Genomic DNA, 24,623 nt, shown 5'->3' on the forward strand with positions numbered 1-24,623 from the left:
TGCTATGGTGACCCCTGGTGAATAAGGGAACAGCCAAACTAAGCTTTTATTGGTCCAGAATTTCACAATTGGTTCCCTAGAAACTAAAATATATTCAGCTTTTTATTCAGCTATTTATGGCAGCTGTGGTACTGTAGAATGTGTTGTAAATACTGTCCAAACTCATTATCGTATCTCTCAAATAGTTCTTGGTTGAAGCGGAAACCAAAGACCGAAATATTAAAGAGAGACACTATTCTACGATTGTGTCCTGGTTTTCTCCATCATGTAACCTAAAATATTGACCTCATTCTGAAATAAAAATATAGAACCCCAGTTATTTCTGTTTTTTGGACACAGACTGGTCACCTCTTTTCCTGGTATCAGCCCAGTGGCAGCAGCAGCATTGTTTGTAAAATCCTCTTAGCTGACTGCAGGCAGCAGCGCTCCGGACCTTCCTAGCTCCTCGAAGAATGACACAGTGACTTACTCAGAACATGACACCATCCCTCAAAGTCATCACTGCAGCATATCCCTCTATGTACAGCCAGCTGTGTAATGAAAAGTGACAACACATTGTCATGCTTTTAATGTCTTTGGTCATGGGGGGATGGATAGGGCTCTGTATAAAAGTATTTGGATTGCATAGTGTCTGCTTTATCCTGGGTTTTTTTCCACTGTATTTTTTTTCTAAAGCTGTGTAAAAGAACAATAATTGAACCATATTTTTAATACATTTTACTAAAGTGCATTTAGTGTGCTTCACAGACTTGCAGTAAAATCAGACGTTAAATTGAGGGGTAAGAATGATGTTTTGATTTGGACAGTATGCAACGATGGCCTCATCCGCTAAACCTCGTTGTACTAAGTCCCAAATTTTGTGTTGCAGCAGTATTTACCATCATATCTGGTATGGTTTTATTTACTGCTATGCTGGATACTATTCCCAGAGGGCCTCATAATCCTCTTACCATATGGGGGGGCAGAGAATATATTTTCTTGCTTCAAGTGTGGTTCCAGGCATAGCCTGAGGCTTATGGCAATTTTGGCTGCATCTTCCAAGTCCAGCCATAAACCTAGCCATACTCCCCCAGCCTCTGTCCAGTCTCCTGCCTCCTTTACCCCTGCATCCGTCAGCGAGCCCTGGATCCATTTTTAGCCTGCAGCATGGAACATGTTTGCTGGTAATACATCAGTAGGCATTATAAGATCAGCCTCCACTGGGGAAAGCATAACCTTGGGAGTGACTTTGTGGTTACAACTATCCGTACTCTTCCAACTAGCCTGCTGTGAATCTTAACATGCTTTCACTCTGAGAAAAGACTCTAAGGAATGGGAGCACTTGGAAGTTTGTCAAACTTAAAAGCCCCATATTTATTCTTATTCGCGCAGTATATACAGCAACATGCATTTGACTCATTATGAAAGTCATCATTTGGATTCTGAATCCTTCCTTTCCCATTTGGCAGCGCTGTTTCTGTTTGGGTTCTGCTGTGTGGCATGCCTAGCATACCAATTCCTCAGGGCCGTGACCTGATGATTAGAAGGTCAGTTCAGGTTGTATCACTTACACCCGAGAACACAAGCAGGCAAAGAACGACATATCAGGTTTGATTTGTCGCTGGGTGTGTGCCGCATGCTGAATCACGGTCTGAATTAAGCAGGCAGGGGATCTTTAATTATGTTTTCCCCAAATAAATCTAAATTATTTGCAGGAAAGGCTGGTGGATTTATTTTCTGTCTAATTTTAAAACATCCAATTCAGGCAGGTTTAGTATTTTAATTTGTCTCCTATTTTACACTTAATTGAGACTGAAATATTGGTGTGTATTGGACCATGTAAATGTCTTGCAACATTTTCTGAAGTATGCATGCACTGTGGGTATGCGTATGTATACATAGACAAAACTTGCGATGTGTCAAACCGGTGTGCAGTCCAATGACTCACACTGCAACGACACCAAAGCTTTTTTCCGTTGGCATCAGCCAGATGTGCTGCTTTTTGACTCAGCCAGCATCAGAATGCGTTTCCACATCTACTGTGTAACTTCTGCAGTCGTTTGAGCCTTCTGTTTAGTTTCAATCCCACTGTTTACGTAGCCTATGTTCGGGCTCATAATGTGGCAGGTTTCGGATGAAATGAATGGGAAAACACACATGGTGGTAACTAATCCCAGCGGCACCATCACACACTCACCACAAGCCACAGAGCCCCTCTCCATCCCCAGTTCCCACCCACTCTGGCTCCAGAACTGTTTCCATCCCTTGTGTCCCATCAGCGGCTGAACCCCCATCCTACTGGCCCATTAGTCTCTGTGCTGATGCAGCAGAGCCGTGATGGTCAGGCGGTATGGTAGATGAAAGACTGAATTATTTGCCTTGCAGCTGTTTTCTTCGTCTCCATCCCGCAGCCACCCTGTCTACAATTTCAGTTTACTTTAATTCTATCATTGCCATTATTATCATTGAAGGCTAGGTGACAAAGCAAACGAGGAACCATACAGATTAGCAGTGAGTCTTAAAAGCTCAAAGGAAAGGAGGAGAAGAATGGTCGATTTGCCACTACGGCTCTTTACTCTCTGCTGTGTATTTGTCATTTTGTATGAGTACAAAGGTGTGGGTGTGCATTTGTTTGGATGTGTGTGTGCCTGTGTCTGTGTGTGTGCGTGTGTGTGTCTGTGTGCCAGATAGCTGCCTGGCTGTGGGGTAAAGCTATTATTTTTCAGAGGATGGTATTTTATCTGTGATAATATGCTCAATAGATTGGGTTCTCCATTATTTATTGTTTCTCCACACTTATCAAATTTTTTTTCTAAAGTTGTTTGCTGAGCTTTCCATCTGCTATTCACACTCCCCCGCACTTTTACTTCCCCTGTCTTTCTTTCTCGTTCACTCGTAGCTATTTTCAACCCTGTGGAAAAGTTGTTGATTTTGGTAAAATCCCTGTAAGACACGATCATCAAAGACAGCTTAAACATTCAAAAGATTCTATTTTAGTGTTATAATAACTCTTATTTGATTGCACTACATTTTAATGACCATAATTCTGTGGGAGAGTGTGTTGTGTAAGCAGAGAACAGATGGCTCGGAGAGCCTATTTTAACAACCAAATGACTTGTTTTGTACACGAAGAGCTGACGAGGCACTCGAATTTTACTCAATTACAATTTTCCCCTAAATGGGTCTTTAACTTCATCCTTTTGCTTTCTCCCCCTCTCTCCACAGGCATCATCCACCAGATGAAGGGAGACTATGAGACCGCACTGAAACTCCACAAAACACACCTGGCCATTGCTCAGGAGCTAAATGACTATGCTGCTCAGGGCCGGGCTTATGGCAACATGGGTAATGCCTACAACGCCCTGGGAGCCTTTGACCAGGCTGTTCGCTACCACCGTCAGGAGCTGCAGATCTCCATGGAGGTCAACGACCGAGCCTCACAGGCCTCCACCCATGGCAACCTGGCTGTGGCTTACCAAGCTCTGGGTGCTCACGACCGTGCTCTGCAGCATTATCAGAACCATCTCAACATAGCTCGTGAGCTCAGAGATGTCCAGAGTGAGGCGCGGGCTCTGGGAAACCTCGGCAACTTCCATTGCTCTCGAGGAGAGTTTCCTCAGGCTGTACCATACTATGAGCAGTACCTCCGGTTGTCTCCTGACCTCCAAGATATGGAGAGCGAAGGGAAAGTTTGTCACAATCTGGGTTATGCCCACTACTGCTTGGGCAACTACCAGGATGCTGTCAAATACTATGAGCAGGACCTAGCTCTGGCCAAGGATCTACATGACAAACTGAGCCAGGCCAAGGCATACTGTAACCTTGGTTTGGCTTTCAAGGCTCTAGGAGACTTCACTAAGGCAGAGGAGTGTCAGAAGTACCTGCTGTCTCTGGCCCAGTCCCTGAACAATGCACAGGCTCGCTTCAGAGCTCTGGGGAACCTGGGGGACATATTTGTTTGTAAAAAGGATGTGGCCGGGGCCATTCAGTTTTATGAGCAGCAACTGGCATTAGCTCACCAGGTGTGGCCCCACATAACACATATTGTTCTAGAACAATTCTTCTTATTAAAATGAAAATGTTTATTTTGTTTATTTATTCATTTATAATTATTCTGTTATGTCCTTTATGCCAATATAGTGAAATTCTTTCTTGTTTCAGGTTAAGGAGCGTAGGATGGAGGCCTGTGCGTATGCTGCCCTCGGGGCCACCTATAGACTTGTACAGAAATATGACAAAGCCTTGGGCTACCATACCCAGGAGCTGGAAGTGTACCAAGAGCTCGGTGATGTGTCAGGAGAGTGCAAAGCCCATGGTCATCTGGCTGCTGTCTACATGGCCCTCGGGAAGTACGCGATGGCTTTCAAGAGCTACGAAGAGCAGTTAGAACTCGGTCGGAGGCTGAAGGATCCTGTTGTGGAGGCTCAGGTGTATGGAAACATGGGCATCACGAAAATGAATGTAGGGGTGATGGAGGAGGCTATTGGCTACCTTGAACAACAGCTGGCCACTTTACAGCAGCTGAGTGGAAACGAAGCAGTAATGGACCGGGGCAGGGCCTATGGTAATCTGGGAGACTGTTACGAGGCTCTTGGAGACTTCGAGGAAGCCATCAAATACTATGACCAGTATCTGTCAGTGGCTCAGAGCCTCAACCGCATGCAGGACCAGGAGAAAGCCTATAGAGGCTTAGGCAATGGACACAGGTGAATCTAGGAATTTGTTTCAAATGTACTTTTTTGATATTATCAGAAACACTGTTTTTCAGCATTAATATCCTCTTGCTGTTACGGCAACAGATACTTGTATCGGCTCAGTTTTAAGTACTAATGACAGTACTTTGCATATAATTTGTCTCCTTGCTCTCACAATTATGGACCACCATAGTTTAGAGACGCCTCGCTGTAGTGAACAGCACTTGGATGTGGCGCTAGCCGTCTCAGTAGCAGCAGCCTAGCGGCCCTGGCCTTATCTGTATGCAAAGTGGCTTTGGCACACAGATGTCTGAAACGGAGGGATGCACAGTTATTTCAAGACAACCTCTTACATCTTGTGTCTCTTCGCCGTTCTATTTCTCCTCATGCCTCAAAGAGCTGATAGCAACCTGGGAGACTACACTGCAAAATAAAACACGAGAAGGCTCGCCGAAATCCTCATTTCAGAGATGATTTTCTTCTTATTGTGCGTCATCAGCATGGCACGGCAGCAATCACACACAGCAGTATTAGCCATGCATGAGTTCAGAAGGGAATAATAGACATCACACATAAACCCTTCTCATCTTCCAGCGGCTCTTAGTCAGGCAAATACATTATCACACAAGATTAATTAAGCCAAAGGCTTTTATTCTTTTAATGCACCATTTGAACCAGCAGCCAGCAATTGTTGCTGTTCCTGAGAATGTGATAAAAGTCTGTTTGAAGGCTGCGAAGGCGAATAAAATGTTCACATGGGATGATTTCCACTCTGTCAATACGTACTCAAGAGGATGGGAGCAGGTGGCCTATCTTACACGGTTAACCGTGTTCTACTGCAAAATAGTCTGCACTTGAAATATCATATCATGCCTCAAATATTCCTCATATAGGAATACTTTCACACGCTCTTTAGTCTGTCGACATCAGCAGCTTTCAGCACTGAAATGAAAGGCAAAAATCTATATTTCATTGACTCCAATACTGAAATTATCTGGCACTTTGCAAATGAAAGTCTTCCTGCAATGTGTGCTGCACGATGCGTTCTAATAGTTCTCTGGTAAGAGAATGATATGAGATAAAACAAAGTGCTATAAATAGATTTTTGATTTTGAGTGTTGTGAACTTGAAAGGCATTTTGGGATTGTTTCAGCTTTAACTGAATCTGTCAGTGACATATTCTTCCAAATTTTCTTGCTAGGTTACATCACGTATCTCACTTCTAATCTGCTTCACACTAACAATCGCTGTTTTTTGTCTTGATCTGCAGGGCTATGGGAAATTTACAACAGGCACTTGTGTGTTTTGAGAAACGGCTAGTGGTGGCTCATGAGTTGGGCGAGTGTGGAGGCAAGGCTCAGGCCTACGGTGAACTGGGCGCGCTCCACAGCCAGCTGGGCAATTACGAGCAGGCCATCTCCTGTCTGGAGCGTCAGCTGGCCATCGCCCGTGACACCCAGGACAGACTACTGGAGGGTGACGCCAGTTGTGGTTTGGGGACTGTATATCAAGCCATGGGAGAGTACGAAACGGCCCTGCGGTGCCACCAAAGTGACCTGGAGATCGCAGAGGAAGCGGGCAGCACCACACGCCAGGCCCGCGCCTATGGCAACCTGGGCCTTACCTATGAGTCGCTAGGAAACTACGAGCGGGCGGTCGTGTTCCAAGAACAGCACCTAAGTGTGGCTGCTCAGACTAATGACTTGGCTGCCAAGACACTGGCCTATGGCAGCTTGGGGAGAACACACCACGCACTGCAAAACTACTCACAAGCTGTCATGTACCTGCAGGAAGGTGAGTGAGTCAGGGGGGAACAGGAGAGAGGATTGCCTTTGTTGTCTGAGCTGATAGGCTTAGAGTTTGTGAATTAATGAATAGGAAATGCAGAGCCTATTTGTTGCTAAGCCTTTGCCACATTTTTATTAGGCTGTGTGCATGTATATGTGTGTGAGTGTGTGTGTGTGCTTATGTGTTATAAGTGCACTAGGGAATTTTGTGTGTGTATTATGCGTCTGTGTTGTCTTCTGAGCTGTATATGTATACCAGCATTTGTGTGTATGTCTATGCAAACCTATCAGAATGCATGCCAAGGCATTTTTCCCGTGCACCCCTAGCTGTTTTTCACACCTCTGTATCTACCTTCTCAGAGGGTTCTTTGCAGCAAGCTGCAAAAGAATCTTTTCACACCGTAGCTGTCATACTCCTGCCTCTTAACGCTTCATTGTGCCCCGCAGATTATGGCGAAATAAAAAACTGCAGCTTGGCCTCTCAGAAATTCATTATGTCAGTGGCACCGCTCAAAGTGTTCGCTCCTGAGGATGTGATAAGTTGCATCTTTCATGGATGGGAAAGCGCCAGACTTGCCCGTGCCCACTGACAGGCACCACCCACCGTGTCACAACCCAGACCCTGTTTGAATCAATGAAGCTGGAGTTTGTGTAAGAGGACATTTGTATATTCTGCTCTGGAGTGAGCGGAATGCAGGGGAGCAAGAATAAATCTCCTCTATCTCTCCTTTGCCGGCTGTATTCGAGTTCACTTTTCCTACACCCTCTGCAGGCCTGCTCGTTGAGCTTTAATGGAAACAAAGGCGACAGGCCATTCTGTCTCCACACCGTCCTCTTACTGTCCCGCGCACTGTCCTTGTATTGCTCCTTGGTCTGGCTGTGAAAAAGAACAGTGCTGCCTTGACAGCCAATTATTTCTGGCCAACCTGCCCAGACCAAAAAGTTGGCATGGTTTTTTTTTTCCCCCATTTAGTTTTTCTGTTTTTTCTGCTTCCACTTCTAGTTTTTTTTATCTTCATGCTGCACTGCTTATGTTTTGTTTCTGTTTCCAAAAAAGATTAATTAGTAAGAGGGAAAAGGAAAAGCAGCTCCAAACTAGCAGATATCGTCGACAGCATGTGACCTCCAAACCACTGCTCGTGTATCTGTATGTGTCTGCGTGTCAGATGATTATACTTTGTTGTGCAGTACATTATGCAAAGATAAGGCTGCCCGATAACAAGCTTTGGGGTTTTTTTTCTTCTTCTTGCACTGTAATATTACAGAGCATTGTGCAGGACTTTCTAAATGTTAAACAAAGAATCATTACACACCGAGATGCACTTTCCAACGATTGATGCAATCAATAGTGTCATTAAATCAATGCAGTCATTGTAGCGACTAATGGAGATATTCCATGCCTGACTTATAGAATCGCTTATTAAGCAAACTAAAGGGATAACAATATTAACCTTCAAGGGCAGTTATTTGTTGGAAATGTACTGGAAGCCTCTTGTGTTTACATCATTTAATTTGCAAGTGTATTTATATGTATTCTGCACAAAACATTTCATAAGCTACACTCTAATTAATAATATTTGTGGCGAATGTTGGACGCAAAACATTTATAGGAAGACAAAATCATATGAAAAACTCATCTTTGATCAAGATGGGGTCTTGATCATAGGTCAGATACACAACTAAACATCAGATAAGCATTTTCGTTTCGGCCTTCACCGTGGAAAACGAGTTTTGTGACACGTGAATTTTTTCTAGGACAGGACCAACTTAGAAATTCCCTTAAAGCGTGTTCATGCTGTTAGGCTGTTGAGGGCTTGTCAAGAAGCATTTAAAACTAAATAGAGCTGGATGATATGGATCTCTGCACAACTCTCGACCAGTTATCATCATGTGTCTCATATTTTTGGTGCTAATATTTTATGCCATTAATATTAAATGTTGGTTGCAGTTAGTTGTGCTGAGTGCTGAGCTGGTGGCTTAAGGAGCTACAGATATTCTTTATTTTAGTTTTAATCTCCATATTATTCTACTTTGGCTTAAAATCTTTGACATTAACTACAAATGTCTGTGTAAACGTCACAATAAAGCCCAGCTTTGTTTTCTATAAATCATAAATTATGATAAATTACACAAAGACTCTTTTCATCATTAGCATTTCTTATGCATCTTTGTTACACGTTATATGAGAAAATGTTGGTTGTTTATAAACACCTAACTACAGAATAATATATAAATGTAAAAATCTAATATATAATTACTGGTTTTCTTTGCAAGCTACATAGAAACCTGTTCAGTTTTAAAGACAAAGAAAACCTAACCTGTTAACCTTGGGTTTGATGTTTATATAAAACACTTTCATTTTGTTATGGCAGGTGATATTCACCAAAACATGTGCACTGTTATATTTATATTTTGATGAGCAGAGTACATGTACTGATTTCTTTTGGTCAGTAATTTAAGATCCCATTTGTAATACACTTTGTGTCTTGGCTGTTGATCTAAATTTCCTCGTAGTCTTATTATTTAATCTCAAACTGGTATCTTCATAGTAATTGCTTTATATTTTTTATATATAAATGCCTATATATTTACACCGATCAGGCGTAACATTATAAGCACCTGCCTAATATTGTGTTGGCCCCCCTTTTGCTGCCCAGACAGCCCTGACCTATCAAGGCATTGACTCCTGTAGACCGCTATGCCTCAGATGTAACAAACTACGATGTTCTGTGTATTCTGACACCTTTCTATCAGAACCAGCATTAAATTTTTTAGCATTTGAACTACAATATCTCATCTGTTGGATCCCATCACACGGGGCAGCATTGGGTCCTGATTTTCATAACTGAGCCTTGGTCGCCGTGACCCCGTCGCTGGTTCACTGCTGTTCCTTCCTTTGCCCAGTTTTGATAGATGCTGACCAATGCATGCTGGGAACACCCCATAAGAGCTGCAGTTTTGGAGATGTTGTGATCCTTACTTAATTCTTACTTGCTTCCTTAAATATCCCACCCACTAACAGGCGATGATCGCTGCATGTGGGATGATGTTGGTGCAACATTTCACTCAGATTGGCCCACCCCTTAATGAGGAGATATGGTGCAAACAGACATATATAGCAATAGTCTGATTAATTATTTATTTCTACGGAATACATACAGAGTATATGTGCTGTCAGTATTGTAACTATTGTCTTTCTTCTCCCCAAAATGTGCTTGTGTGATTTATGCCCCGTCCTAGCAGCATATCGGTGCGTTGGATATAACTTCAGCGATCCCTCCCTGCTAATCTTTGCAGCATCTCTTTGGCGATTTCTGTTCCTGATATTCACAAATAACTCCATGGCACTGGCCAGCTGCGCTGAGATGAGAGAGAAGTGAGGCTCTGGACCCTCTCTTTCTACTTCTCCTTTTTCATCCAGTACTAAACTACTCTTTGCAGTTTTTATTTGTACAATATAGTGCAACACTATCAGAGCAGTGTCCCTGGGGGAGATTGCCTGAAAAAGTGTGCTTAATCTCAAATTTTTTAATAATATCAAACATACTGTCCACCGTTCCACATGCGGCCATGATCAAAGGGCCTTTTTTTGTGTGTGTGTGTCACATGCATGCGTGTCGGGATGTTTATTTGCAGCACAGTGCACTTGCGGCTATGCAGTGCGTGAGATGTGAATGTGGAGTCTGCATGTAAAGCTTGTTTGAAGGCAGAGGTGCGTGGGCCTCAGGGGCTGCAGAGGATCTCTCACCCAGCTGTCAAGCAGCCTTTAAAGTGTTCTCTAGTTGCTCTTCAGGGTGCAGCCAGCCACGGCCACATCCTCATGTCAGCCGCTGCTACGTGCCTGTGCCTGCGGGGTGCACCAAAGGCACGCACGGTGACAGTGACAGACACTGAATGATACAGAGCGGGAGAACAGAGGGAATGAGAGAGTTAGGGAGGGAAGGAGGAGCAGAGAGGAAGAAAGAGGATGGCAGCGGAGTGGAGGGAAAAGACAGAGATCGGCATGAGTCATAATTCACATGTATTATTTCACTGTCAGCTAGAGAATAAAGAAAACATAGGTTGGTTGACATTCAGGTTTGATCATAAAAAAAAACTATCACAGAGCAGCTCAGAGAAAGAAAGGTATGTGTGTGCGTGCACATTTGTGCGTGTTTGAGTGGGGGAGACATGAAAGACTCAGAGCTGGAGTTGAGATGAGTGAGGGGTGAGGCTGTCAGAGAATGAAAAGGATAATTTAGATCTGTTTCCTCTCTCTTACTTCAGCGCCTAATGAGCCCTAAGCAGTGCAGAGTCCCTGCAAGCACTACCACCACAGTGAAGATGAAACAGGTAGAGAGTTTGGAGGGGGGGCGCTCCGAGACAGAGGCACAGAGATGAGAAAATGAATAGGAGGTAGAGGGAGAGAGTAGCACAGCAGATGCATTGGGGGGAGAGGGCAGGCAGTCAGACAGAGGGAGGGTGTGTAGAAAGATAAGGATACAGAGAGAGAGGGGAGACTGTTGCAGGCTTCAAAGGCTGCCGGCTAGCGTGGCCATGGAGGAGCCATGAAGTCTATGGTTCTGTGGTGTGCTGGTCTTGCGGAATAGGCTGGCTTTTTCAGGTCACGCTCTCTGTTCTTGGCTTATCTGGTTCAGCCACAGACCGTTTTCCAGGAATGAAGAAAAAAAGCCCATTTTCTCCTCCCCCCTGACCAAAAGCACGTCTAGACCCCTGTATCACACGAGCGGGGTGGAGAGAGTAGACTTGCAAATACGGAGCTCGTGTAAAGTGAGACTGTGCATGTGCGGTGGCCTGTTGCAAACAGCAGAATGCTTGCTGTGTATTTTGTACCTTGTGGATGATGTGTGACCCAGCGACTGTGTGTGTGTTTTTTTTTTCATTATTGTCCTCTGAGGAGTGGCATTTTCATCTCAGTAATTGGGCTGAACCAAGTGCTCGGCAGGCAGGCTGAGGACACATGCTAAGATGTGACGAGTGCCTGAGAAATTGGAAGTGAAAAACAAACCAGATGATCTGACACGGGCACATTTAGCGAACGAGCACACGTGCACGTGCACATTCATACCTCTGCTGGCTCCCGAACAACTCTGAAGGTCTCTCAAACAAATATCACAAAGTCAACTCTGTGTGTTTGCACGTTGTCTGTTATTAGCTCATCAGTGTGTTTGCAAATATTTGGAGATGTCCTAGTGATGCGGCGTGTTTGTGTTTGCTCAGCCAGTCAATCCTGAGCATTGATTACTATGCAGACCCATTAGTGCTCTAAGAATCTCCCGTTATGGCCAAAACATGTGTGTGTGTTTTAGCCCCAGTGCAAGCAGCATCTTACAACTGAGGCCAAATATCCAAACCTGTTCGCTGTCAGAACATCAGTACCACGCTATGCTTACATCTGTTCCTCTGAAAGATACCTAAGAGTCTGTCTGCTCTGAATAATTTTTACCCTCCTCTCCCTCTCATCTGCTCCCTTCTCCTTGCCTTCTGACAGGCCTGCGGCTTGCGGAGCAGCTTGCTCGACGTGAGGACGAGGCGAAGATCCGCCATCGTCTTGGGCTTTCTCTGTGGGCCAGTGGGAATCTGGAGGAGGCCCAACATCAGGTAAAGCATCTCCTGCTCGCTCCTCTTCTGGTTATGGATCACCTTGACTCAGACCTCTCATTTCCTTCTCTCCTCACTTCACCTCCTCTCTCCTCTCCCTTCCATCTGGGCTCCTTCGACCTCTGGTAGTTAAGGCTGACCGCCAGTAAGCCCACATCTGTCGGCTTTGAGGTTGGCAAGGATTAGAAATGAGAGGTGGAAGTACTTGTCTTAAACACATGGGGAAATATACGTTTTCAGCAATGCCTTCGAGGTAAAAAAAAAAAAAAAAGAGCCATGAGGAGAGAGAGAACAACAGGAGGAAAGAAAAGAAGGCGAGGTGGCTGTAGAGTTAGAGCATTGGTGCTGGCAGTATGCTATGGAGTCTGTTGAGCTGGTAAATGCTGTCATCTCAGCAGACAGGCGACAGATGAGTGAATATTTTTTTGTATCTGCGTGCATGGTCTCAGGATCCCCCAAGCCTCTGCATCACACACACATTCACTCCTCTTCAGCCCACTGCCCACCTAGCAAGCATGGAATATCCCCTTAACATCTCTCTTTGCAGTCTGTCCACACACCACAGCTCACTAGTTGATATATACATATATAAAAAAGTATATATATACATATATATATACTTTTCTTCCCCCTTTCTTTGGCTTGTGTATCCACATGCAAGTTTGTGAACAGTCAGTCAGCAGCGGTGGCTGTCACGTGCGTCTGTGGGGATGTTTTTTAGCTGCTTTCATTTTTAAAATCTAGTCCAAGACTCTTTTTTTTTCTTTCCCTTTTTTTTTTTTGTTATGACACACGCGCACAACTTGCATTTATTCGACCCAGATAGCTTTTGTTTTTCCGTCGGCCCTGCATCATACTTTTTCAAAAAAGTATTTTTGTCTGTTTGCAATTATCTGTAACAAGAGCTGAGAATGAAAGATGAACCAAGGTGATGGCTAGAGCAGGGGCTGAGTGCTTGTGACTCATATTGAGGAATTTGTGTTCAATTAAAGCAAAATATTATTCTAACAAGCCAATGCAACATATTTTCCACTGCATGTTTGCTTTCCAGCTTAATGCTTCACCTTCAAGACCCTAATAGTCCATGCTAACATTGTGTTGTCCTTGTTGCAATTAACTGCAATCCAGTCGTTTGCATACATACAGTACACCACAGCTATGTTGAATGTTTTTCTGCCTGTCAGCTTGTAGCTCTTGCAGTGACTTGGTGGTTGGAAAGGACGCTGTTGTCCTCAGAGTATAGATGAAATGATTATTCATGAGCTGGCCTGTCGCTACAGCTGACCTTGGTAAACACTCTGACCCACTTTATACTGCTATTTTAAAGGCTTGTATTTAAATTTATAAAGCGTTCATAGGTGTAGATTAAGAGTACTTGACCTCATGTTCCTCATTTCTCTCTATCTGCGCACCGAATTGTATTTTAGCACCCTAGCTGTGATCCCGGTGCTCGTACTGGCACACAGATTGACGTGTCCTGATTCTAATCAGGTATTTGAACAGTGCTTGCTCTCGCTAAGAAGCATTCATATCTCGGCAAACGTGAATCGATACATTTGTGCCTGCTTAAAAAAAATAATAAAAAAATCAGCGGTCTACAGTCGATTAAGCCTTTACCTCTGATACCATCTTCCGCAGGGGGATGAGAGCTCCCCGGGGATTTTATTTTAGAAAAATCATTCGAGGTATGTGTGCATTCAAGTCTGCTCACGTTTACTGATACAGTGTGACACTGACATTCACTTAACATGTCAGATAAAAGCCATGTTAGTGTGTCAGTAAAACAAGTGAGCGCTATCTGAATAGGTAGCGGCCTGAGAATGCCGCAGATTTTACTGCACCTGTGTCGCGGCAAAAAAGACACTATAGATGCAGTGCCCCCCCCCCCCCCCCCCCCCCTTCATCTGTGCCAGTAGGGGTGAAGACAGAGGAAAGGCGCTGTGAGAAATTAGTTACACTCTTAAAGGGATATCTGCAGGCCTAACAGATGAAACTAGCACTGCAGCAATCAGCCCACAGCCCTATCAGCAAAATCAGCCTGAGACTAGCAGCTCCTTCTACTAGGACTAATGCAGCAGAACTCACAGATTCTCTACTCTCCCCCCTACACTCCCTCTGACACACTTTCCTCTTTGACCTTGGGATATGCCTGACGAGCTAGATTCTATGCCTATGTACTCACCAGGAATCCACACACACTTTCTCCCTTTCCTTCCTCTTGTCAAAGCCACAGGGTTGATAAAATCCATTTAATCCATACCAACAATCCTTTTTCCACTGCAGAGCTCTTTGTCTTGCGTGTACTATGGTCGAGCAGCAAGAGTGTTTTACCCTCTCTGCTGGCCCCAGACTCCTGGAGAGTCACTCTATAGCAGTCCCAGTTATTCTACAGGGCTGCTATATAGGTGCAGAAATAGGAAATCAATAAAAGGCTCCCATGAATCAGCACTCTTGGCCGGTTCTGCTTGGCCAGTGTGCAACAGTCCTTGCCGCCCCACCTTTTCATTGTCTCGCCTTCTTCTTTCAATCCGGTGTCTGGCCCTGAATTGAAAGATCCAACAACACAGACGGGCCTATTGAATTCACAAAGCATTTATTTTCCTGAACCGTGTTTGTCTAAGATGCTCAGGGTAATGGTTTAGCTGCTCGCAGCCCTTTCTGGGCAAATGAGAGCTGAGGAGAGGTTTACCTGTGTTTAATGGTTATTCATCAAGCTACATTACAGTACTTTATTCTGCTGTGAGAGAGAAAAGAAGAAAGGAGGCTGATCAGTGATAACCTGTGAGGTGGAATGCTACCATCTAGTGGCCATGTTCATTTTCTATCCTCTAAGGCCTAATCATGCCCAATTTAGTAAGATGCAGACATATTTAACCAACTTGTCTTTCTCATAGAATCCCAACTGCCTTCCTTTTTTTAAACACAGTTTATTCATTTTAACTTATTTTCCAGAAAAGGTATTTTGATGCAACGCCTTGCTGTTTCGGGGTCATCGTTGACGGTGCCGATGACTATTTCTTGTTATGTTTTTGTACACTATTCTTGTCTGGTAAATGAGCAATCCAGGAATGTCTGAACGCATTGCTGCCGTTATTTATCCTTAGCTTTACCGAGCATCAGCGCTGTTTGAGACCATCCGCCACGAAGCCCAACACAGCACAGATTACAAGCTTTCTCTGTTTGACCTGCAAACCTCCTGCTACCAGGCTCTCCAAAGGGTCCTTGTCAGCCTCGGTACGTCAACACACTTTACTCACACTCTCAGTACTGCACGCTGTTATGACTTGTTTTTGCTTTTGCCTCTGTGTGCACCTGAATGATTTTAGACTTCATCCGCTAATCAAAGCTGACCTCTGAACTCCGCAGGGCACCACGATGAGGCCCTGGCAGTGGCAGAGAGGGGTCGTACAAGAGCCTTTGCTGATCTCTTGGTGGAGAGGCAGACGGGCCAGCAGGAGTCGGATCCATACACGCCGGTAACAGTGGAGCACATCTTGGATACCGTGAACAGCCAGAGGGCTTTGGTGCTTTATTTTTCTATGGCTGCTGGTTACCTGTACAGCTGGCTGCTGGCTCCAGGAGCAGGTAGGTTTGGACTCTAGCTGAAAACTTTTTAATGAGTTGCTGAAATCCCATCATGTCTGTCTGACTACTGCTCTCCTGAATCTCTTTGTTTTACTTTGTTCTTTTATTCAAAACATTTAAGTGTGTGTACTTCCAATGCAACATTTTGGGGTTTTTTTACTTTAATAACCTGAAATGTGGCAAAAGCACAGAAAATGACTATTAAAAAATGGCTTAGAAATGTTGAAGTGGCACGATTTGTGCAAAGGCGATCAATAATATGAAATTATTCTGTCTGTACAGAAGCTACTTGGTTTAAAGCAAAAGCAGCCCCATGCTCACGCTTGCTTGTTCAAATTAAAGCACATAAAAAGCCCAGAGGCTAGAGGCTTGTTTTGCACTGCAGGGGTAGGAAGGCCAGCTTTAACACTGAGCAACAGTGCCACCTGCCACTCCACTGCTAGGATTTGCCCCCCTGCCTCGCTTTTCACCCCCAGAAGGCATCTGCCTGTGAACTATGCTAATTGATTGTGTCACCGATAACGACACAGCCAAAACACCAGTGGCGTCATCTTCACACGTGTCAACAGCAAAAGTCTTCCCTGCTTTTATGTTTCATGTTTGCTTTTGTTTTCATCCGTTTTCTTGATATTGCTTTGTCCTGGCACTTCTTTATACACTCCTAAATCTTTCTCTCTTTTGTTTACACTCTGAGTAGCGCTGATGCTAGCGCAGCCCCTTTTGTTTGCCTTGTAAAATTCCAGTTGTACAAAGAATAAGCTACGGTGCATGTCGCCCGACTGCTGTGGCTGCCCTACTGCTGGCTTTGCTTTGACTCTCGTGTGAAGAAAGGAAATGAGAGCCGTGACCCATGTTCCAAGGCACAAGAGCCTGAACATTTGATCAAATCCAGCTCCCAGGCAACCAGATGAACTTGACCTCCAAGCACTAGTCATAAGGAGGGGAGGAACACTACAGGGACCGGAGTACATCTTCAAAGCATCGAATATTGCCCCAGGCTAAGAGGGAGCCACTTGCTCACTAATCGCCTGTCTGTCACTTCCTGGCATTCCCTGGCATCCAGCTGGTACACAAACATGTCCAGCTCTAAAGAGTCTGCAGTCAATGAATGGGGCTCCTAATGTCATGCTGTAATTACTCCACTAGTGTACATTCTGGCCTGAATTAGCATGCACGTGCATATTCACCGGAATCACTTTACCCGTCTATTTAAACACATTTAATACGAAATGGTGAAACACACTGACACACCCACAAACCAGACACACACAAACAGCCGTATTCGCCCGATGTGCTCTTCCCCACCTGCTTGAAACTTAGCCGAGCTCTCGCGGCAGGCACCAGATGGCACGGGCAGCCTACTCTTATCTTTTATTGAACAATATTTGTTTTATTCATTTTGCTCCGCAGATGCACTGCTGCACGTGCCCTCACCCACAGCTCTCAGTTGAAATAATCCAATATTGCCACCGTCGAGAGCGAGTAATAGGAACATATTAAAAAAAAAAAAAAAAGGAAAGAGAGAGGGTGGAAAATAGCCACTTTCATTTGTTTTGTCATTACACTTCATAACCACCTGAAAGCAGCCAGTCATATTTACACTCCCCTCCTTTCTCTCTCTCACTCTCTCCACAGGCATCCTGAAGTTTCATGAGGTGTACCTGGGCGAGGGCGTAGCCGAAGGGGGGTCGGAATTCCAAGAGGGAGGTGTCGGCGGAGTGGTCAGTGGCTCCTCGTTGGAGCAGCACATCGCCAGTGCCCGTGAGGCTCTGGGGGTAGAGTCTTATTATAGCAGGTGAGGTGTAACAATGAAATGAAAACTCTATTTAGTTAGCTCATAATCTGTGTCACTTCCTTTTCCCTCTTTAATAACTCACTTTGTTGATTATGGCTTAGCGTACACTCGTCGCACATGTATTTGTTTTAGTTTCCCTTAAACAGAGCCACATTTTAGGTAGATCAAGTAAATGAATTGCACAAAGCTGATTTACCAAGTCGACATACTGCAAATTGTGCAAATTGTGTTGCATGTCATGCTGGAAAAAAAAGCATGTCTTATTTTGCACCCGATGTTGTTGAGATAGTTGCCGCTAGCAGTCTTCATTTATTTGTAATGAGAGGGGGAGAAGTTATCAGAACAAGTGCATAATTGGCACGGGTGGATGGCTCAAAGCTGTGAGTCCAGTGCCAAAACTTTGGCTCTGTCCCGTAGCTCTACATTCAGTCCTCGTCCTGCATGTTGTCCTCAATAATACTGGTATTAAACTAAACTGAGCTTAATGTAGAGTGTTAGATGGAGAAGGAGAATTCAGGTACTAGATTCATGCAAGGGTGTGTCTTCTTTTATGAACAGCCACGGTAATTTCTGCACTGAGCTGATGGGGTTTGCAGTGTTTCAGGCTGTGTGCTTTCACAGCTTTTACATGCCTTATTGAAATGTCTGTGAAAACAAAGCTATTTACGGAACTGTGTTGACATATTAGATTAATGTATGAATGTTACTATATCTAATAATGACTTTATTAAATACCTAAAGCCTGACAGCCTGCAGAAAAAAAGTCAAGAGCAATGTGTGCATTTACGCACACGGCGCAGTATTATTAACGTTATTAACACACAGATGGCTCGGGAACTGGTGCTAAATAATTTCTTCTGCTCTTTTACGCGTGGGACAGGTGAGTTGTTAAACACATATTTCAGATTTATACGGTGGATGAGTTTGTAATAAATCCTCCACTTCAGTCCTCAGGACCACACGCAGCCGCCAGCAATGTCTGTCACAAGAGTTCAGCCTTATATCAAAACATTTTCATTCTTCTTCCGCCTCTCAGTTATCTGAATTGCCACGCTGTTTTCAGAGAGAAACACGCATAAAACCTGCTTTTTATGTTATTATTGTTAGTTTTTGTTAGTACGTTACTTGCGTCTTCACCCACCCTCAGCTGGTGTGTTCGTTTTTTTAAGGAGGTAGTGGATGTCTGTCATCACAGGAAGCATCACACTCTTTTACACACACACTCACAATAAAACAACCCTTCTTCTGCTAAGGCCTGATTTAGACTGCTGAGGGGAATCTTTATAACCTACTTATGCTTGTTCTGGTGCATTACATGTTAATTGCCATGTGGTCATGACCCAGTGTTTTATATGTGGTAAAATGCTGGGATTTTTTTTTTTTACCTTGTGTATCCCTGCACTTTGTTGTGGAGAGTATTTTTTGGGTGCAAAGATGTTTGTCCCTGTAGTTTTACCACTTTTTGGAACATTCCCTGAGATCAATTACAATCATTTCAGCAATCTTACTTTATCGCTTTAGTGTAGAAAATTATATTAATAGCATCAATATAAGGAGTCACAAATGTCAGCAAATTCCTGGAGGGAGTTTGCTGAAACTATCATAACTGACTTGATGGAAAACTAGAGGGAAGCTTCTTTGCACATTCCCGTCACGTCCCTCTAGGAATTTGCTGACATTTGAGATTGCTTATATTGAGCCTGTGAGTATTATTCCTTATAACTGAGGTGATGACTGGTACTCTGTTACTGATAGATTAAAAAACTAAAAGTAGCCAGAAATGCACAGGATGAATTGATGGTGTTGAACAGGCCTCACAAGAGCTGCGGAGAGAGATTTGCAGGTGATCTTCTAACAGTGTGCTGATTTAAAAACAAAGATCGCACCAGTTCATTTCAGTAACGACCAAGCTTAAAGGGCTTTGCTCTCCCCCCCAGTGGGAATAAATGAGATGGAATAATGGCTCTTGATATAGCTCGAGGTGTTGAATCCACCTAACACACAGCCAGTCTGACAACCCAAGGAAAAGAGAAGGCGGTTACTGTAACCTTAAGGAAGAATGGGGAGGAAGGTTCAGAGGAGACGCTAAAATCAGTGAGCCAAAAGTCAAATAAGAGGCTGGTAGTGAATAGAGATCTAACACACAACAGGGGATGTAGTCATATGTGTAGGGCACGTGAAGTGTTCTGAGATGTATCAAAAGTTCAAATCACCCATTGACATCCTTGGAGCTACACTGCACTTGACGTGTGCCATGTTTCTCTAGTTGGAGTTTGATCCATAGTGACCAGCTGCTCCACCCAGTGCCAGTCTCTTCCACCCCTAGCAGTCTGGCCCTCCTGCCCCATTACCAGCTCATTTACTTCTCCAATGGGAAGTTGCATACACACCACTGCGCCTGGATGGGCACCATATGGCCCCACTTACCAGCCCATTCAGTCTCCAGAGTGCAGAGAAAGGGAGGCAGCACTCTGAAATGAGTGTCTACAGAATGAATGGGATGGAGAAAAATGGAGAGGAGCATATGTGTGTGAAAGACAGGATAATAAAGAGAGCGGAAGACACGGCTTTTGTGATAGTCGAAATCTGCGTATTAACATGTGGAATCTCTCCATCTTTTTGAAAATCCAGTCTGAATAGGTCTGTTACCATGTACATTCCCGGAGAGCGAATCTCAGTGTGAGCCACGTACTGTGGCTTTAAGAATTGCAGTGGTAGGTGCGCAAGGCAATCAGAGATCCCATGGTGGTTCCAAGAAGTTCATACAGCTGCTGTGAGATACTCTAAGAGTTGCATGATATCAAAGGAGAGGTTCACGCATGAAGGGCGAGATGAGAGAGTGGTTGCGAGCTAGTGATTGGGGGGGGGATGACACCCCCGCGACTGGATCAGCATTACTGGCATTATATTGAAAGGATTACAATCAGGCTGTTGGATCCAGGCTGAAAAAAAGAGGCCAAGTGTGTGAGGGTTGAACGGTGTGTGTTTTTTGGCAGGTCAGAAGTGTCTGTGTGTGTGTGTTTCTGTGAGTACTTGATTTATCCGCAGCGAAACAATATAAGAGTGTATTGTCTGCTGTGCTTTTTTTTCTCTTGGCAACATTTCTGTGGCCTTGGATGCCTCTCACTCCATCTCTTTCTCTCTTTCAGAGGGTGCTCGAGCAGTGAGACTGAGAGTGAGGCGGGAGATTTGTTGGATCAACAATTTGAGGAGCTCAACAACAAGCTTAACTCCGTCACTGATCCAACGGGCTTCCTGCGCATGGTGTCCAGAAACAACCTGTTCAACAGGTAGGGGGGTTTTGATGCACATCACCTCAGTGTTCCTTGGCTGTTAATGAGTGGCAGTGTTAATCACCAAATGCTACTTAGACCCACTTTTGCACAAAGAAGACGATTAAAAGTCTCTGCTCGAGTAAGGAGATTCGTGGGTATTGTGGCTCATCTGTGAAAGGACTCTTTTCTCCATTGTTTAGCCAGCGCAGAGGCAGCATGTGAATCCTCCTTATTAAATAGACTGAGTAAAGCCAAAGCTGCTAAAGCCCTTATCAACTGTCTACTCTGATGGAAGCCCTGTGTGTGCGTGAATGTGGTCACATGTGCGTGTGACTGTTTGCCAGGCGCAGACATGGAGATGAATGTGGTTTTAAAATGTTTGCCATGTCTGTGTTTGTTATGCAGATTTATGAGATTTTAGTGAGAGCGCCACTGGCTTGTTCACAGCGTTATTTATTGACACTATGCAGAGTATTCATTTACATTGGGCTGATTGGTAAGGTATACCGACAATGTGCGTGCATGTGTGTGCATACTTGTGTGTCTGGGTCATATTTCCCTGTCCTCGTCCACAGTTGAGCTGTTCTTTGATGAGAGGGTAATTCCAGCTTTAATTGAGTCTTGGTGCTCATTAAGCCCCTTTAATGGGCTGCCGGTAATAATCCCCTCATTCTTTTGGGCCTTTAAAAAAAAAAATCTGAATTATAAAGCTCATCATGCTTAGGAGCCTGTCGTCTGTCACAATACCAAAAGCAAGAGAAAATTGAGAAAACCTCTTTGTCCTCCATACATCTTGAGGTTTGGTGTCAGATAATCTGTGTGTTATTCAAGAGCTCTTTTTGAATTCACTTTCTCCTGCTATTTTTCCTTACATGTTTAGGCTATTACCATTTAATGGAATGAATTTATATGAATACTTCAGGATTTTGATATTTATGTATTACAAAGAGAAAGGATACGTTTATTTCAAAAAGAAACCTTAATTGAATAACATTTAAATTCAAATAGGTACAGGGCACTGAGATCTCGTCTTCAGTACGGAGCTTGGAAGGATTACTGTGGGAAAGTGATAATGAAAGTCTCTTTGTGTCTTCGTTGTGTAACTTGATGAGATTGTTTAATGATCTTGCAGTTCTCTGTAAAATTCTGCCAAAAGGATGATGCAAGGTTTATTTTATCAGCAGTACAAAGACAGCCAATATAATAAGCTTAGAGGTACAGTAGTTATTTTTTAGGTTATTAAATAGAAAAAAAGAATATTGTATTCATAGTTATACATGAATTCGTGTGTAATTACATGCTCTAACAAAATCATGCGTTCTCGTAAACTTCGAATTAATTGTTACAGATACACAAACTGGAGCGAGTGCCAGTTTGTTGAAGCCGCCGTGTTGCCCTGTCACGTTGTCATGCCATGGCCATTTCACCAGCCTCATACGCAGCACACCTTATACGTAACTTTGAATTTAAAGATCACCAATAGCTCTTTCCAACTATATTCGACCATTTAACATTTGTACATGTATATTTTCATCATCTCTTTCTCATAGTGTCTTTCTCCTCCTCCTTTTCATCTCATCCTCTTCCTCCTTATCTCAAGCTTCATCTCCTGAACAGCAGCTAGGGCTGTAACACACAAAAATTTGAATAAACGTGTGTATTTATTCATGCAGTTAAACATTGTCACCGGGTAATTAGATGCCAATGTTAGGCTTGAATGTCCTAAAAATAAACCTTTAAAAATATCGTCTCACACATTTCCTGAGTTCATTTGCAAGGCGTCCGAGCCCAGCAGTGTTGGATCCGCTTCAAATGAAGTTCCCCTAACGCTGGCTAGCAGCAGCTAACTGTGGCAAAAGATCAACTCTTAAGTTCAGGATATCATCAACAATTCGTCTCAGTATCACTGACATGAGACAGGAGTGAGACCCAGCCTTCATTCACAAAGTCTGACAGCCTCTTCCAGAATACATAGACATGCATATTGATAGCTGAGGTAAACAGCAGATTGACAGCCTACACTCACAGATGAACGACATCCAGAGTTCTTTATCCTACATTAGCCACCGTAGCCAGGGTTACACACCTGAATTTGGATGGATAACAAAACAGAGCAAGCTGCAATCCACTGACATCTAGTGGTAAGATTTCACACACTGCACCTTTAAATGTATACTAGAGGATGATTTATTTATCTCTGATTACCACGCAGATGACACTTAAAGACCCGTTTTTCACTTACAACCACTGAATGCAATCTTCACGTTCAGCCTCTCTACAGCTCCCAGTCTTTTCTTTTCATTGTCTCCCTTTACACTTGACACTCACCTTCTTTTGGCTTATCCCTTGTCTCCTCATTCATTCTTCTTGTCAGGCTAACAAATGATTGTTTTGCTTTCCCATGGAGCCTTATGCCAAGGCCTGGGAGAGAGACAGAGAGTCGGGAGGCTGGAGGAAAGCCAGTGGCCTGGGGCTACCAGAAGGGCAGGATAGATGTCTGTTGGCTGGGTCCGGAAGAAATTCTGGCTGGTGGAACAGATGGAGGAGTAGTGACAAGTGTGACTATAAAGCTTGGCCCTGCTAGGAAAAAGGAAAAGGCTTCTAGCCCCTCAGCCACCATTAGCACAGTTCTCAGTATGCTGACTTTCTCTATGTGAGCTGAGGGCTGTCATTCCCTTCACACAGCAGACAGGCATCCAAAACGCATTGTGCTGTTATCTTGAGTTGGTTTGTTGATAAAGATTGAAGACAACAAAACTAACAGATGATGGGATGTTCTGAATTTAAAATGTTGAAGAAAATGCATGAATGGTGCTCTCCTTCTGTGGTGATTCTGCCAGTCTGGCCCCTATTTAGGCCAATAAGTGCTAGATAAGCAGTGCAATACTGCCATCTAGTGAAGGTGTACATATTGACATGGTAAACTGAGTGAATTGAAACAGCCTTTGTATTATACTTGCCTTCCCAAGGGGTAACAACAAATTAATATATCCTACCCTCATCTACCTCCTCTTGGATTAAATTTGTTCTACGTTTGAGCAGATATATGAATGTGATGATCCTCTGCGACACATTATCTATTAAATTAAAAATGGACTTTGTCATCCACTTTCTCAACACACATTCAAAACTACGTTTTGGAATTAACAAGAAGGCCAGAAAGGCCCAAAGAAATATTTGAACAGTTTAAAGTTGGTTTAGTCTCAGCAAAGACTCCTAACTCAAAAATCATGAAGAATCTTAAGTGTCTGAAACTTTCTTGAGGTTTTCAGGATTAAAATGAAAACTACAGTACTTTGTTTTGTGTCTCTGCAGGAGTTGCCAGAGTATGACAAGCCTGTTCAGCAACACAATGTCTCCTGCCAAAGATGGCAACTCTTCCCTGCCCCGTCGCTCCAGCAACCTTGGAAAACCTCCACTGCGGGCACTTTATGATTTGCTCATCGCACCTATGGAGGGGGTAAGTACTACTTCGGCGGGGTATTGCCTGTCTGTTGAGGCAGTTGTGTGACAGAGAGAAGAAAACACAATAGGGTGCTTTCGAGAGGAACAGAAAAGCAGAAAAAAATGAATTTCCTTTATATGATTAAGTGTTTTCATATCCTTGCCTCACAGGGCTTGATGCACTCCAGTGGGCCTGTTGGCAGACACAGGCAACTAGTGATGGTGCTTGAGGGAGAACTGTACCTCATCCCGTTTGCTCTGCTAAAAGGAAGCTCTTCTAATGAATACTTATATGAGCGTTTCAGCCTCATTGCTGTGCCCTCCATTCATGGCCTTGGAACCAGTGCAAAGGTACAGCTTCTTATTTAAACTTTGTCACGTTTTTACAATCTGTAATGCTATAACAAACTATTCACCATCCGTCCTAAGCTTTGCTGTGCTACAAGGTAAAATTTGTTGGTGT

General features: G+C 43.8%; 1 protein-coding gene across 3 annotated transcripts in view; it reads left to right on the forward strand.

Annotated features, from left to right (window-relative positions):
- The window catches only part of LOC146696726 (tetratricopeptide repeat protein 28-like), a 201,123-nt gene that overhangs the window by 168,678 nt on the left and 7,822 nt on the right, over positions 1-24,623 (forward strand). For all 3 annotated transcript variants that reach the window (XM_085474980.1, XM_085474981.1, XM_085474982.1), the window contains 10 exons: positions 3,205-4,001; positions 4,141-4,685; positions 5,944-6,467; positions 11,952-12,061; positions 15,166-15,295; positions 15,428-15,646; positions 17,282-17,441; positions 20,591-20,731; positions 24,032-24,176; positions 24,332-24,511. In XM_085474980.1, coding sequence (XP_085331106.1) covers positions 3,205-4,001; positions 4,141-4,685; positions 5,944-6,467; positions 11,952-12,061; positions 15,166-15,295; positions 15,428-15,646; positions 17,282-17,441; positions 20,591-20,731; positions 24,032-24,176; positions 24,332-24,511 — 2,951 coding nt within the window. The remainder of the gene's footprint in view (positions 1-3,204; positions 4,002-4,140; positions 4,686-5,943; positions 6,468-11,951; positions 12,062-15,165; positions 15,296-15,427; positions 15,647-17,281; positions 17,442-20,590; positions 20,732-24,031; positions 24,177-24,331; positions 24,512-24,623) is intronic.

The sequence above is a fragment of the Copadichromis virginalis genome, linkage group LG12, assembly GCF_057382275.1.
Source record: "Copadichromis virginalis isolate Kocher_CV1m ecotype Utaka linkage group LG12, C_Virginalis_male_GT1.1, whole genome shotgun sequence".
NCBI classification, from domain to species: Eukaryota; Metazoa; Chordata; class Actinopteri; order Cichliformes; family Cichlidae; genus Copadichromis; species Copadichromis virginalis.